Source organism: Podarcis pityusensis (assembly GCF_964106645.2).
Source record: "Podarcis pityusensis genome assembly, chromosome: 1".
Taxonomy (NCBI): Eukaryota; Metazoa; Chordata; class Lepidosauria; order Squamata; family Lacertidae; genus Podarcis; species Podarcis pityusensis.
The window spans coordinates 16,741,179-16,757,982 of record NC_138028.1 but is presented as its reverse complement, the minus strand read 5'-3'; the positions used below and the strand labels follow the sequence as shown (position 1 = coordinate 16,757,982).

The window sequence follows — 16,804 nt, the reverse complement described above, 5'->3', positions numbered from 1 at the left end:
TCCCAGGAAAGTGATCAGCTAATAGTTGTACTCTGGGTGAAGCACCAATGTGAAATTTAATTAGTCTAGTCCAGTTCCTTCATGATGAAAGTCATGCCCAAGAGCCTCAGATATGTTGACTCACATAGATCATACCATCCATCTCTATTATCTATACAGCACCTTTAGATTTTTATCCATCTTTTGGACTGGCAGCAGAAATCCACCAGAAGCAGGGAGAACAATGGCATATCCTAGCCATGGTTCCCCCAACCTGGTTCCCCCAACGTGTTTTGGATTCCCACCATTCTTTACCCTAACCTCTGACCTTGGCCTTGGACAATTTCTCCTTACTTGGAATCTCCTAGTCTCTAGGCTCATCTAGACTTCCTTTTGTGCAGCGCTTTCCAGATACAGATCCACGCTTTCAAACTGTGTGTCCGAATGGGTTTTCTTTGTCCCCAGTGCTTTCTCCATGGAAAACCTGGTTGCTGTTTGCTCTGATTCAGTGGTAAAACACTGGTTTTCTGAAGAATGGCAGATGAAGATGATGGACTATATGGAACTTGCCGAACTGACTGGGAGACTCCGAGACCAGAGAGAAGAGACGGTGGAAGAAGACTGGAAGAAGTTTAAAGAATATTTGAAAAAATATGTTAATATTTAAATCTTAGAATAGCTTTGGAAGTGGATATAGGCTGTAGGGTTAGAAGTAGAAGATAGTGTATTTTAAAATAGTATTATCTGTAAGTAATAAAATGTGAAGATTTTTATGGTTAAAGTAAGTGTGATAAAAAAATGGTTAGAAATTATTATATATGTAACTGCTAAAGATGAGGTAAAATGAAAATCAGATAGGGGGGATTTGGGGAAGCCCACCTAACAATGTTTAGAAAAAATAAGGACAAGACAAGAATTTGTTTGTATTGTTTGTTTTTCTGTTTGTGTTGTTTATTTGTCTTATAAAATGAATATTTTTTTTGGAAAAACAAACAAACACAGGTTTTCCTGGGGAATGCGCTGTGGTGGTGGTGGTGGAGAAACCAATTGGAAACACGGAACAGAGGTAAGTTTGGATGAGCCCTGTGTTAATGCAAAGGAAAACAGAAGGAAGCACTTTAAAAAATAAATTGATGCAGCATAAAACGTCAAGCTTCATTTAAGTCAACGTTATTCTTTCTACTGTACCATCAGTGCACACAGAACTTGATATTGTTATTTGTAACATAGGACATCAGCCAATGAAATAGGTGTGCACACAAGGATTAGTGTTAGGAAAACAAGACTTCCTCCCCTCTCCTCCCACCATGTGCCCCCACACTGTTCCCACATCTGCTCCAGAGGGTTGAGGGGAACCCCCAGAATGGATTTAGGCGGCATACAGGGAAAGCTGAGGAGAATATTCCATTGTGCAAGCAGAAAGCCTTGTGATGACAGTACTGTAGCCTTAGTGTTATGTTGAATACAACCCATAATAAGCAAAAGGTAAGTCCCAACTTCAAGAAATCTACAGCCTAAAATAGCCTTTGCCAACCTGATGCCCTCCAGACGGTGTTGGACTCCAACAAACGTAAAGTGAAGCATGTCAGGGCAAAAATGTTTAATTCCTTATATATACTCAAAGGGCCTGAACTGACAGTGATGGACCAGGAATGAGAGTGAAACTAAAATTGCTAATATCATAATCTATGGTGGGACTGCATTTGGGATATTGTCTACAGCTCTGGTGACCTCGCCTCGAAAAGGATATTGCAGAGTTGGAAAAGGATCAGAAAAGCACAGCCAACATGATCAAATAGGGTATCATGGCTCCCCTATGGCAAAAGCTTGCAGTGCTTGTAATTATGCATGGCATGGAGAAAGCAGATAGAGAAAAGTTTTTCTCCCTCTCCCATGACATTAGAACTTCTGGACATCATCCCTGACCACTGGTTATGCTGCCACTGGCTGATGGGAGCTGAGAGTCCAAAACTACCGAATGAGGGCACCAACTTGGTGAATTCAGTCCATCCTAAACTGAAACAAAGTACAATTTTGGTATGGCAAGGGGCTCGTCATCCCCCTGAGTTTGTGGCATAAACCAGATTTAAAATGTAAAGCTTTTTTTTTTTAAAAAAGAAATAGTTATGAATAACTAAAATACCCAAGACAGTAAGGAATAAGAAAATGTGGTACGGACAAAGAAAATATCAAGGCTTCCTCTCTGTGGTGCTGCTCAGTTCTTCTACCTGGACGAATCTTTGATGGCATATAATCATTCTCCTGACCCACTCTCCAGCAAAGAGATTATGATATACAGGATTGCATCACAGTATTGAAGCACTGCTTCTTGCTGAGAAGGTTTGATGTGAAGAAGAATTCTGACCCAGCAGTTGTTCCGGCTGCCATGGAAGCAGACAATAGAACCCTGCCCCTTTCACTGGGCGAGTGCTGAGATCACACATTTTGCTTCTTTAGAAGAACCAAGCCCATATGACTCAGGCTGAACTCATCCCTAAGCGCATTTCTCTGGGAGTGAGTCCTACTAAATTCAACATTACTAGAGTTTCCTGAATAGACATACCTAGGATTAGGCTGTTTGGGCTTTTGCGGACTTTGCTCGCTTTTTAGACTATTTGCTACTTGCTCGTTCATTTGCACTGTTTGTTCATCTTATTCTCTGAATTGCCTTCACTTTCCCACAGTGACATCACGGCATAACAACATCTGATTGGCTACGTAGTTTTTGCAAAATCAAATCATTCAGTGCAAGACCCCAGATTCAGTGGGATCACTCTTGCAACTAATCCAGGAAGGAGAAGGAAGGAAAGTAGAAGCCAAGTGAAACAAGGGTGAATGTTGAAGATTGGGGAAAAAATGAATCTCAGTATTCATGGGACTTACTTCTGAGTAGACAGGTTTATGAATGTGCTGTAAAACTGCTACAGTAAACCTCAACATTGAAACCAAAGAATATTAATCAGAGCTCTGCTATTTATTGTTCCCATCTGGCTTCTCCCATCTCCACATCTTTACAAAGATCTGTCTTGGAGTTCATGGTCCATCATCTATCTTTCAGTTTTCTACAGTGGGAGAGCCTTTCCAGTCTTACTACCTTTTAGTAAATATAAATGGAGAGGTAGAGTTTAAATGAAGCCCTGTTAATAAACTCTTAACAACCCACTCACATCAGCATGCACTCTCTCTGTTTTCCTTTTAAAGCTGGGAATCTGTATAGATGTCGCTGAAACTCTCTCATGACGAGAGGAAATTATCTCAATTTTTACTTGTGATGATTTTGTGGGTAGCTGAGATATACGAGGGACAGTCAACGTGGAGTCCTCCAGAAGTTGTTGCTGAATTTTGGCTCCCACAATCTCTGGTTGAGCTGACTGGAATTTTAGTCCTGCAGTTTCTGAAGGCCAACATCTTGGCAAACCTCCTGAGCTACAGGAGAACGATGTAATTCACACAGGTGGTTGTGATGTTGTGATGTATATGTAAATGATATTGTGCAAATATCAGCATAATTACAGTAAACTAGTATGCGACAGCATGTATTATGTTAAATGTGTAGGTAAGTATATCAGGTAAATTAAAATAAGTGTTAGGCTGAGGTGATAGCATTGAGAGGGAGTAGTAGAGAGGGTTTGGAAGATTGTGGCAGGGTTAGTGAGATCATAGAATCATATCGTTGGAAGGCACCACAAGAATCATATCTAGTTCTGTGGTTCCTGATTAGCTAGCACTGCAGACCCCCTGTTTTTCAAAAGCCAAGCCATGGACCCCTTACTTTTGAAAATGTTATCTCTATTGTAGTTTTTTGTTATGTGAATGGTGTCACAGTCCCCTTAGGTGGGTTATGTGGACCCCGCTGGGGTCTGAGGACCATCAATTGGGGACCACTAATCAAGTCCAATCCCCTGCAATGCAGGAATCTTTCAACCAACATGTGGCTCAAACTCGTGACCCTGAGATTAAGAGTCTCATGCTCAACCAACTGAACTATCCCATCAATATGGAAGATTGTGGGGCTCTCAGGCCCACCACCAGTGGTAAGGTGGATGTTGACTCTGAGTCAGGCACCGTTCGTGAGGAACTCACTGATGTCACTCTTGATAATTAGGAGGTCCATTTCTACCGAAGGAAGTCCAAGATGAACCTGTCCATCTGGAGTGGCGAGTCATGGCTGCACTCAGTATGAGGCCAACCAACACCTCCATGTTCAGGATGCTTCCACCTGCAAACACCCTTAGCTTCATGCCTTCCTTGTGCGGTGGCCTGAGCACTGAAAGCTCATCCAGGCCAACAGGATAGCCTGGATAGTAGCCTGGTGGTAGCCTCTCCCTCCTGCCTGGTGGGCTTGGCTGGCTGCCCCAGCTGGGGAGGCTGGGCTAACTGCTGGTGGATGGGCCGTGGCATGGCCAGAGCATCCTGAATATGAAGGCACTGCTGGGTCTCCTGGCTGGCCTCTACACTGAGTGCAGCCACGGCTCATAGCTCATCTCGGACTTCTTCGAGTGGAAATGGACCTCCTGATTATGAAGAATGATGTGGGTGAGTGTTATAAATGAAAATGCATTGCTTAAAACAATATATTAGAAGTGCACCATGCAACCCAGATGTGATAACTCCAGGTTGTGCTTGTGCTGGGACAGCACCAGAGGCAAAGAAACCCAAGTATCTATATACAAAACTGCCTTTTAAGCCAAGATGACAAAAATAAAGAAAGAGCCGGTTGCATATCTAGAAGCAGGATGCTCTTTCAGATTTTCAGGAGACAGAGAAGCCTGTCCCCTCCTCCAGCAAGGTTTTAAAAGCCCAGCCTTTGCATACACTCAAGATGAAATGGCTCCAAAAGGAAAAAAATAAAGCGTATTTTTAGGGAGTGTATTGCATTTACTTATGAGTGTATTGCCTCATAAAACTACAGTGGTACCTCGGGTTAAGAACTTAATTCGTTCTGGAGGCCTGTTCTTAACCTGAAACTGTTCTTAACCTGAAGCACCACTTTAGCTAATGGGGCCTCCCGCTGCTGCCGTGCCACTGCTGCACAATTTCTTTTCTCATCCTGAAGCAAAGTTCTTAACCCAAGGTACTATTTCTGGGTTAGCGGAGTCTGTAACCTGAAGTGTCTGTAACCCGAAGTACCACTGTATAGCTATTTGCACTGGATGTCAGACAGCCTGTTTTCTGCAGGAAAGGGGACCTGTGCCTTTGGCATGCATGCGGAGTATATCAGTCCACTTTATTACTTTAAGAACAGATTGCAATTGTCTCCTTCTTGCTGCCAAGATGCAACCCTGATATATTGCTGTTGTGGTTTGGTTTTTTGTTTTTTGTTTAAAAAATTGTTTTATCATATAGTATATATTTCCACGTTGTGTCCTGCTCTAGGATTGAGTTTAATGATGAGTAGAAGATGCCTAAATAAATGAAAATGTAGAACCAGTCAGTTGAACAGAAAAAGAGGTACCTTTGACTAGTTAAAGCAGCAGTAGCCAACAAGGTGCTCTCTAGTCATGGTTGGACTACAACTCCCAGCATTCATTGCTATTGGCTATGTTGGCTGGGGCTTGGAATCTGTGTTGGCTGCTCCTGAAATCAGTGTTTGAAGTTCTGGGGCTACGAAGCCTGCTTAGCTTTCTGTGGCGCTGCTTTGCCCCAGAATACCTTCTGTTATGAGGTTATTGCTTTGTTTGGGGGAAACGCATTTTCTTTCAACCCCACTTTCCCATTTGCAAAAGGGACAGATCAGTGATCATATCTTATGGTATGTGATTGCAGAAAAATGTACAGCTCTGAAAATTTGGGCCCTTCTTGAGCTAATGCCCAACAGAGTCTTGGGGGGGGGGGGGGAGTTGCATGACAAAATCATTGAGCTGTGGCAGAAGCAAGAATTAACTTACATTGAATTCACAATTCGGTGGCTTTTCTGGCTGAATAATGAGGACTGGAGCATAATTCTGTTGACAATATTTCCCTTCGCTTGAAAAGACCTGGCCAGCCCATCTCTTCCCATTCCTTCAACCTCTTCACTCAAGGGAGCTCCGAATATTGCCAGACCACTGACTCCCATCATCCCTGAGCATTGGTCATGCTGGCTGGGGCTGGTGGGAGTTGGAATCCAACAACATAGCAGGTTGCAGGTTATCCAACCCTGTTCTGTATGGTATGGAAATACTGAAAGGAAGTGTAGCATCTTCCGCAGTTAGGCATGCCTAGAGGCAATATCCTAGACGTGGGATTTGATTCAGTGTTGTTCGTGCCCTGACTGGTGGAATTTGATAACTAGAAGGCAACATGCACAATGACGGGTGGATAATGCAATCCTTCCCCAAAATGGTGCCACCCAGATGTTGTTGGACTACAGCTCCCATCATCCTCAACCATTGGCCATGCTGGTTGGAGCTGAAGGGCCACAGGTTGCCTTAAATCAACGGAGGACACAGAGGAGGACCCTTCGCTCAAAGCAGTAGCAAAGCTCTTCACAGGAAGGAAAGTAAATACTTTTGGACTACACAGACGCTTCCCATCACCATGTATTTGTAGACCACTAATGAACCATAACGAACCTCCAGGCTAGTCCCTGATGGCCATGAGGCCAAGCAGTAATGAATGAGAAATGAAAGAAAGCTACCAGTGTCAAGGGTGTGTTCAGAAGCAGTGGCTTCGTGAATACTAATCCTGCCTGCATTTCCCCTAGCTAAGATCCAGCTAAAGGAACCCATTCAGTTTTCCTCTTTTCCCCGTTTGTGTTCGTCTACCTTTTCATCAGAATCCACAGAGCTTTGCAACTTTCTGACACTTTTTAATAACTTTGTGGCTGCCCTTTTGACACCAATGAGTTTGAAAGCTGTATTCTGTTGGTTCTACCGATGGCAATGGCTCACTGGAAACTGTAGGAAAGATGCTTGATAAACCCCAGATCTTTAAACAGAAATGGAGAACCTGTTGGACTCCAAATCCCATCAGCCCCAGCCAGCACTGCGAATGGCCAGGAATGATAGGTACCATAGTCCAACAATAGTTGGAGAGCCACAGGTTCTCCATCCCTGACTCAGAAAACATTTGGATGGTAATATAAACCTTGTCAAAACACAGGGAGGATGTAACATGGCTCCAAATCCCACTGTATTGCATACAATCCAAATCCTATGCATATTTACTTTGAAGAAAGTCCCATGGACTTCATTGAAGCTTATTTCCAAGTGTGGACAAGATCATTCACACTTAATTGTGCGCTGTACAAAAACAAGTCGTAATTGGTTCAATAAGAAATCTATGGCTCTTTCTTTCTTTCTTTCTTTCTTTCTTTCTTTCTTTCTTTCTGCCTTGCAACGACATACAGAAACGAAACCTCCCAAGCAACACTCAAAACACGAGCTCGGAAACTTGCACATTTTCCAAATGCCATCTCCCCTTTGATTGAAAGCAGGGGGTTAATGCTGAGAAGAAACTTCTACAGGCAGACAACATTTTGAACACAGAAGAAATGACTCAAAACAAAACCCCAGCTAGAAAATAAACGTAAAACAAAAAAACCAAACACCAATATTACACCATTTACACTGAAACAAACAACAGGCAATTGGATGCTTTGATGCAAAGTTGATTCCCACCCAGCCCCTCAACTGACAGCTCTCTCTTCCTCTTCTTTCCCTGTGAATTATTTGATCTGGCTTGTTCTCACTGAGCAGAGGAAGCATGCTCTGACAATAGACCCAAGTGGTGGCTACTGCGTTTGTTTAATCGACTGTATCGCCTCCTATTTTATCTGGCAATGGAAACATGGCATTGTGCAGACAGAGGCTCCTTCTGAAATAGACATCTTTGCAAAAGGCTCTCAACAACCACCCACCACCCCAGTTTCCTGCAGACCCCTGAGATTTTCAAAACCAGGCAACCGAATCTACTTCCAGATAGCCAAAGCACCCCAAATAAAGAAATGAATGGTCTTCAATCAATATAAGACCCAGCAGATCGCCTGCCTTATAACGAGCAGTGCAGGAGGGCGGGTGGGAAGGGAGGGGAGGGGAAGAAGAAAGAAAGAAAGAAAGAAGAAAAGAAAGAAAGAAGAAGAAGGGGAGACCCCCAAACTGGTTGACTTACCTTATTTTCTCCATCTCTGCCGCAGAGGCCTACAAGAAATCAAACAAACAAGGTGCAAGTGAATGGAAAGGGAGCAGCAGCGTTCACTCGGCAGATTTATGCATAGTTCAGGCTATCCAAAAAGGCTGGCTGGCAGGCTTGGCTGGCTGCTGCGGCCGGCTCCCGTCTACCGAGCCCCGGCCAGACCCGGACCCCAGATCTGCATGGGAGCAGCAGGGGTGCACGTTGACTGGTGAACTCCCGAAGAACGCAGCAGCAGCGGCGGAGGCAGCAGCAGCAGCAGCAGCGAACACGCTGCAGAAAGGCTGGCGAGCTCCCCAGGAGACATGGGCAACACGGAATGACTCAGTTTGTAGCGCCCAGGCGAAGAAGGCAGAGGAGGAGGAGGAAGGTGGAAGGAGAACCAGTAACAGGTTACTGTGCCGAGCGGGTTCCGCAGGAGAGAAAGTTGAAATCGAGGGGTGGCCCCGTCCAACAGGAGCCGAGGGAGGGAGGCAGGCAGGCAGGCGCGCACCAACGTGGCACATAGACGCTGCCACGATCTCCAGTTTCTCTCCTCCCTCGCCCTCCCCCCAAAAAACCCCCACACCACCTTGGAGTTTTTAATTCATCACGTTTCCCCGAGATCTCGGCAGATGGAGCGCGCGCACGCAGCTCGAGCGAGAGTTTCAGGGATCGCGTTAGGGTTTTTGTGTGTGTGTCCCCCACCCACCCTGTAATTCATGGTCTTAATTCATCTCTCTCGCATTCCGCCTTGCCCTTTAAGATCCACGCCGGGGTCCCTTTGATCCACACCGGCAAGAGGGTGGGGGGAAAGTTTCAGGCGGACTCCTTTTTTTAACCCCTGTTCCGCCAGACCTGGCCAAGGAAGGCACCCCTCTCCAACAGCGCTTGACTCTTTGGGAGCCTGCTTAACCCTTTGCTTCCTGAGATCTGCCCAGATGAAGCCACCGGGATGGTGCGGGGGGAGGACGGATTCTGTTGCAGCTTTTACCATACTAGTGTGTCTGTCCTTCCTTCCTTCCTTCCTTCCTTCCTTCCTTCCTTCCTATCTATCTATCTATCTATCATCTATCCCTGCATCGTTTCATTTCTTTTGAATTCTTTCCCCTTTCAATGTATGGCATGCAACCATTTTATTCACCCTCGACACAAATATCTCCAATATTTTGAGCTGTCAGGCTTCTTTTGGCTCCGCCTGCCCTTCACACACATCTAGAGTGGGTGGGCGGGCTCTTCTGCTTTCCCCCTTCCATCCCAGTTTTTGTGAATTAGAGGATGAAAGCGCCAGGGCGAGTCTGGGAACCCGACATTTCAAAAGTATATTCCCATCCTTTTTTTAGTCCCAGAAGACCTGTCGTTTCAAAGCCTCTTGCTTTAGATAGTCCTAAAGCACATTTCTCCCCTACCAAACATAAAAATTAAAAAACAAACTGGGAAATGCTGTTTAAAGGTGCTAGGAATTGTAGCTCTGTGAGGGGGGGGGGAAACTACAGTTCCCAGAATTCTTGGCGGGGCGTGTGCTTTAAATGTATGGTATGTACTTAGCCTGTGCAACAGATGTTGGTTAGGTAAGAAAAGGAAAAAGGAAGCATGATCAGAACAGCAAAAATGAAAATCTACACTGAAATATCAGTGGCGTTTGTGTTCTTCAATTGCCAACATATCCCCATTTCTCTCCCCCCCCCCCGCTTCCTTCCTGTTTTTTCTCTGGCCCAGTCACTTATGATCTCATGATGTGGAAGTCCTTTCCTCACGTCCATTGTTGCCTTGGCAATGCCTTGCAAAATGCACCGAGAGGCAAACCGAGCCCATTGATTGAACGGTTCCCCCACACCAATTCATTAACATACAATATTGCAGCGCACAAGATGAGACGACTTTTCTGAACGCCCCCCTGCTGGTTCCGATCCTGGGAGTCCTAAATGCCAAATGATAATCGCCAGTGTCCACTCTATGCAAGTGGAACCTCCAAAAATGGATGGGGCTGGTGCACTGGGGGAAGGAGGGTGTCCTTCTATGCTCCACAAAACAACCCTCCTGTGCTGATGATGCAGTGCAACCCTGAATTCTCATCCTTTCACTAATGTAGAAGACAGAATCACGGCCCCACTCTGCACTAGCAAACACCTTTCCTAAGCTGCTGTGTAGAGCTAAAAGGAAGAGGGCAATGAGGAAGGGGAAGAGCTTTAGGACATGGCACTCCACTATGTGCTTCAAATCCGGGTAGCACATAGTTAGAGTATGGAACTGGCTCCCACAGGAGGCAATGCTGTACAGCAACTTGGGTGGCTTTAAGAGAGGATTAGATAAGAGAAATTAATGGAGGATAAAGCTCTCAATGGCTAACAGCCACGATACCTATGCTCTACCTCCACATTAAGAGGCAGTAATGCTTCTAAATACCAGTTGCTGGAAAATGGGGAGAGGAAGAAGAAGAAGAAGAAGAAGAAGAAGAAGAAGTGGTGGTGTTTGGATTTGATATCCCGCTTTATCACTACCTGAAGGAGTCTCAAAGCGGCTAACAATCTCCTTTCCCTTCCTCCCCCACAACAAACACTCTGTGAGGTGAGTGGGGCTGAGAGACTTCAGAGAAGTGTGACTAGCCCAAGGTCACCCAGCAGCTGCATGTGGAGGAGCGGAGAAGCGAACCTGGTTCACCAGATTACGAGTCTACCGCTCTTAACCACTTCACCACACTGGAGGAAGTGATCTAGGTCAGTGTTTCCCAAATTTGGGTCTCAAGCTGTTTTTGGATGACAATTCCCATCACCTCTGACCACTGGTCCTGCTAATTGCATGGACAGGTGGAGTCCCCTCAACCCCAGGTGACCCCCCAAGCTGAATAATCCTTCTGTTCTGTTGGCAGGGCAGTCCTTTCCCCCTACCTGGCCAATCCCCTGGCAACACCCCCCAGGTGGGATTGGGCGATTGGGTGAGGTAGGTGGAGACCTCCAAGTATGCATCCTGGGGAGAGCAAAGCCAGCCCGTATTACGAGGAGCACTGCGTGCGTCCATACAAAAGGCACCCCCCATTTGATGTGGGGAGCGGTTATTAGGGATGATAGGGGTTGTAGTCCGAAAACAGCTGGGGACCCAAGTTTGGGAAACACAGCTCTAGATGTTGTAGTCCAAATCCCAGGATCTGGAGGGCCACAGGTTCCTCATCCCTGGCATCAGTCAGTTCCAGGCTGGTGCTGAAGTAACATGAGTAGCTTCTCAGTGAGTCTTGTATCTGGCTTGTTTTTCCTAAGCTAGCTCCATGGGTATGCACCTTGTCATACCTGACTAGAATGTACCTCCTTGGTCTCAAGGCAGTTGTCCAGAACAGGAGAACCAAGCTGGCAACATGACCAGGAGATTTCGCAAGTTTCTGCTGCACCGGCATACATGGTTGGTGAGTTGCATTTGTCATGGTATGTTCTGGCTGGAATGCCAATTGCTGGACCACGACAGCCTGACTACAGTGGTCCAGGCAATGGTAACCTCAAGACTTGATTACTGTCATGCATTTTAGGTGGGTCTGCCCTCACAAATGGTCTGGAAGCTGCAGAATGCCATGGCCAAACTGCTCGCAGGAACAGGTTACTAGAACCCTGCTACTCTGCTGTTGAGAGAAAGCTATGCTACTGGGCCAGGTTCAAGTTACTTGGATTAATTCACAAAGCTCTAAATAACTTGGGCCCAAAGTAAATTAAGGACCTTCTCATCCCTTATGTTCCATTTAAGTCAATAGAGCACTTCTGGTGATTCCTGCATGTCCCTGAGGTTCAATTCGTTTTCATGTGGCAGGTTCCGTGCCAAACAGGTAGAAGTTTGGCAGGAACTACGAATTCCTAGACCATAGAATTGTAGAGTTCCCTCCTTCCCTCCAGACCTCTTTTGAAACCTTTTTTTGTTCAGATAGGCCTTTTGCAACATGATCTTTTTTCCTTTTAACCATTCGGTATTTATTGATGTTCTTAATTCTTTTAATGGGTGCTTTGTATGTTGTATGCCAACCTTGATATACTTTATGAAAGTGTGGATTATAAATATATCACTAAAAATAAAATAAAATAAAGGTGTGTCACTAGTTGTGCAGGCGTTTTCTAGTGTGTTGCTCTATACATTTTGGAGTAGGCAGCTGTTAGCACCATGTCATCTTGCTTTATCATACAGCAGTACAGATGATAGGTGTTAAAAAGCCATGTCCAAATGCATACTTACAGATTGCTGCAATGGGTTTCCCATACAGGCGGGGGGGGGGGGGGTGGCTTTTAGTGTTGTGCTAACATTCCAAAAGGCTTTTATGTTTCATTTGGCTTTAGCTTTTGCAAAGATGTCTGCATCAATTTTTTATTGTGTTCAGATGCATTGTTCCATAAGTAAGCCTACTCTAGTAGTACAGAAGGTTAGAAGCAAAGTTGTTTGTGAACAAAAGTTACTGGGGAGCGTGTGTGTGTGTGTGTGTGTGTGTATGTGTGTGTGTGTGTGAGAGAGAGAGAGAGAAAGAGATTTTGTAAAAGCATTGGTGATGTCAAGTGGATACCCTTTTCTGGGTAGATATTCTGTTAAAGGACTCAGACAAGAACTTTGATTGAACCAACAGCATCGATGGAGGAGAACACTGAGCTTTGCAATTGTGTAATAGTCGTGTAGTAGCACCTTTTAATGGATTGACTGTAAGAGTTTGAAAGCTTCTGAGATCACCAGGTATTTCCCATGCAGAAATAAGTAAAGGGGCTGAGTTTACTCATACAACCAATCCCTTGGTGTATTCTCTATAAATACACCAGCACTTATATCTCAATGCATTAGATGAATCTATCCTTAGTTCCAGTTTCTCATCGTTGGCTATTAAATGAGAGCCTGCATGATGTCATGAGTAGCGTTGCGCGATATCTGCTTTCCAGTGTCATAATATACCACCAGCTAAACTTTGTGATATGGCGGTATATTATGATGTCAGAAAGGAGGCAGGGAGGAAGAAGGCAGCTGCCAGCCATGGAGACAATGAGCATCACTGTGCACAGCTTCTGCTGCTTCTTTCAAGGCCAAGAGGGCGGCGCTGCTCTAGACAGAGTACATCAGCCAGGGCACCACATACCAGGGCACTGTGGAGCTGCCTGCCCCAGCCTCTTGCCTCCTATTCCAGCATCTGGCACATGGAGGAAGGAGCCCCACGAGGCATAGGGCGAAGCTACTTCCTCCTCCAGTGCCCGGTGCACAGAGGAAGGAGCCCCTAGGGTGAAATTGTTCTCAGGCATGCTGTTTTGGAGGTGGGTGACACGTGTGGGGTGCTGATTGGCAGAGGGCAGCCCAGATCCCATGCATGCATCCACCCACCTCTAGTCCTCCTGAGTTTAAAGCAGTTGGCCTGAAACCGAGAAGCGAAATACTGCCAGGTCTAAAGTTAATAATAATAATAATAATAATAATAATTTATTTATACACTGCCCATCTGGTTGGGTTTCCACAGCCATTCTGGGCAACTCCCAACAGAATACTAATAATAATAGAAAAGCAATAAAACATCTAACTTTAAAAACTTCCCTAAACAGGGTTGCCTTCAGATGTCTTCTAAAAGTCAGATAGTTGTTTATTTCCTTAACATCTGAAGGGAGGGCGTTCCACAGGGAGGGCGCCACTACCGAGAAGGCCCTCTGCCTGGTTCCCTGTAACCTCACTTCTCGCAGTGAGGGAACCACCAGAAGGCCCTCGGAGCTGGACCTCAGTGTCTGAACGATGGGGGTGGAGATTCTCCTTCAGGTATACTGGACCAAGGCCATTTAGGTCTTTAAAGGTCAGCACCAACGCTTTGAATTGTGCTCAGAAACGTACTGGGAGCCATTGCAATCTAGCCCTCAAACTGATCCTGGATGATGCATTGATACACCGCCCAGGCCTAGTCATGAGGATAAAATGGAGAGCCAGGGATTGTGAATACCACCCTGAGCTCTTTGGATAAAAGGTGGGACATAAATAAAGAAATAAATAATAAATAAAGTTGGCAGCTGAAAACTTCTGGCCCTCAAGCTGTTGCTGAATTCTACCAGCCCCAGTGTAGCAGCTGGAGTGCCAGACAAGTACTAAGGAGGCCTGGGTTCAAAATTTCAGCTAGCCATGTCACTCGCTAGGTGACTTTTGGCCAATCTCTCACAACCTTACAAGGTTGTTGTGAGTATAGCAACATAAGAAGCCGCCTTGTACTGAATCAGACCTTGGGTCCATCTTAATCAGTATTATCTACACTGACTGGCAGTAGCTCTCCATCATTTCAGACAAGGGGCCTCTCCCAGACCTACCTGGAGATGCTGGGGATCAAACTTGCGACTTTCTGCATGCAAGGCAAGTGCTCTGTCCCTGAGCTATGGCTCTTCCCCAGATAAAACCACTGAATGAGACAAGAGGAAGAGAGTGGTCCTACCCCCTTCCTTTCCTTCTTGCTAGGCTTGTATTTTGAAAATATCAATCCATTATGACCTTTGATTAGAATGGCTTCTACTTAAAATACGCAGAGGTTTAAATAAAGATGGGACAGTACTACACACCGCTCTCTGTGTTTGTAGTTCACCTTGGGGGGAAGCTTAACTTAGCATGACCTCACAAGGAACAATGATCTAAGAATAACATGAACTGAGAAAGTACCAGAAACCAGGAGAGTGTGAAATCAAATACCCGAAGGACTGTGCCTGCCTCTCTCTCTCTCTTGGGCGAGTGCACTGCTCTTTTTGGTATGTACCATACCTTGCTTAATAACTTGTGTGGGTGGGTGTTGAAACATAGCACAGAGAAGCAGTTTGCTGGGATGTTTATAATTACACCAAGCAATTTAGGCACAGAGGTTGCTGTTCAGGAAATCGGGGCATTATGTGGCTGTTAAATCACAGCGGTATTTGGGATATGATTAAACTTCTGTGGGCATCCTTTCAAAAGCCCTTAGCTGATGGGACCTTTGCGATTTGACCTCCTGGGCACCCCATCTTGACTCTGGCAAAAGAGCTGTCTGTTTTTTGAGAAACTGGGCAGATTGGTAGGTATAGAACTGGTGGGACTTAACAAAGCTGATGATCAGCAGCCTGGAAACCAAGCCTTACGGGGAAAGGCTGAAGGAGCTAGGTATGTTTAGCATGGAAAAGAGGAGACTGAGAGGAGATACGATAGCCATCTTCAAATATCTTAAGGGCTGTCACATGGAAGAGGGAACAAGTTTGTTTTCTCCTGCTCTGGAAGGTAGTACTTGAACCAATGGCTTCAAGTTGCAAGAAAGGAGATTCCGACTAAACATCAGGAATATCTTTCTGACAATAAGCTGTTTGACAGTGGAACGGTCTCTCTTGGGAGGTTGTGGACTCTCCTTCTGTTATGTACTGAGCTGAATTCTAGAACAATAGGATCCAGAATGCAGCAGTCTGACTGGTCCTCAGGAGCCACCCAATCCAGCTCCAGGTGGAAGTGAATCAGTGACCTGATTGGCCTGCAGGAGCAGCCAATCAGGCTTCTGGAGGAGGTGAATTTGCAACCTGATTGGCCTACAGGAGCAGCCCAGAATTAGCCAATCACGCGGGGCCCATTGTGTAAATAATGTATATACAGCTAGACGTTTTGGGGAAAGTTTCATTCATTGCTACTATGAGCTGAATAAAGAGCATGAAATTCACACTCGACTCCGAGTATATTTCACCTTCCTTGGAGGTTTTTAAGCAGAGGCTGGATGGCCATCTGCTATGGATGCTTTAGCTGAGATTGCAGCATTGCAGGGGGTTGGACTAGATGACCCTTGGCGTCCCTTCCAACTCTTACAATTCTATGATTCTTTTATGGAAAAAGCAGGTGGGTTTTATTAGTATATGTAGATCCCAACTTTCCTCCAAGGTAGCATGCATGGTTTTCTCCTCATCTTATTCCCTGAACAGCCCTGTGAGGTTGATTAGACATAGGCCATTCATATCATACATTTAAAACACTATGACACCACTTTAAATAGTCATGGCTTCCCCCACAAAATCATGGGAGCTACAGCTTGTTAAGCATGCTGAGAGCTGCCAGGAGATCCTGTTCTCCTCACAGAACTACGATTTACTGAGTGGTGTAACAGCCAATCCCTATTCCCAGGGAACTCTGGGAATTGTGAGGAATAGGGCTGACCAGAGCTTCGGCTGAGATCTAGAACTTGTTTTCATATCAATGCTCAGTAAGCGAAATAACAAGGATGGTGGAAAAAGCACTGGCTTTTGTACAGACTGCTATTCCTTCAAAGCTGACTGTTGTCAACATCCCCCACTCTTCCCCAGTCAAGGTCATAGTCCTCAAGGCTGGTTAAGTTATTTTGTTCCACAAATACCTCACCCTAATAGTAAAAAAATACAAAAATAAACCATGAACTAACTAGTGATTTCCTGCTCTTTCTTAATACCCAGCACTAGTTGCCTGAGGCAGCTACTTCACTCTGCCTAATGCATACCTGCCAAAAGCCCCGGAAAAATTGGACACCCTATTTTCTCATGCAAGATCTCAGCTGCCATTTTGGGTGCCACAATATTGCGTGCTCAGGGCCACGCTCTAGACCCAAAAAGCATTTGGGGGTGCCCGAGAGCGTGGTGTGGGTCACATGATTCACCCAGAAGCACTTCCCAGAAGACACGCATCCGAAAAAGTTGGATGGCATGCTAATGATAGGGACGTACCAGTTTCTTGATAAGCAATGCATAGGATTAAGATGTTAAATTGCAATGAGTACTGTGCTGCATAT

At 45.3% G+C, this 16,804-nt stretch overlaps 1 protein-coding gene and 2 long non-coding RNA genes across 3 annotated transcripts in view; 1 reads left to right on the top strand and 2 right to left on the bottom strand.

Moving 5' to 3' along the window:
- BEGAIN (brain enriched guanylate kinase associated) overlaps nt 1-16,804 on the bottom strand; it is a 180,397-nt gene that overhangs the window by 136,825 nt on the left and 26,768 nt on the right. Inside the window, exon 2 of the mRNA XM_080993448.1 lies at nt 8,071-8,099. Coding sequence (XP_080849574.1) covers nt 8,071-8,099 — 29 coding nt within the window. The remainder of the gene's footprint in view (nt 1-8,070; nt 8,100-16,804) is intronic.
- On the bottom strand, nt 896-2,331 carry LOC308471808. The gene is made up of 2 exons (XR_013983159.1): nt 2,159-2,331; nt 896-1,062 (listed from the first exon to the last, which is right to left on the bottom strand). It is a non-coding gene; the product is annotated as an uncharacterized lncRNA (long non-coding RNA).
- On the top strand, nt 2,341-2,828 carry LOC308471813. Its single transcript, XR_013983160.1, has 2 exons — nt 2,341-2,493; nt 2,664-2,828. It is a non-coding gene; the product is annotated as an uncharacterized lncRNA (long non-coding RNA).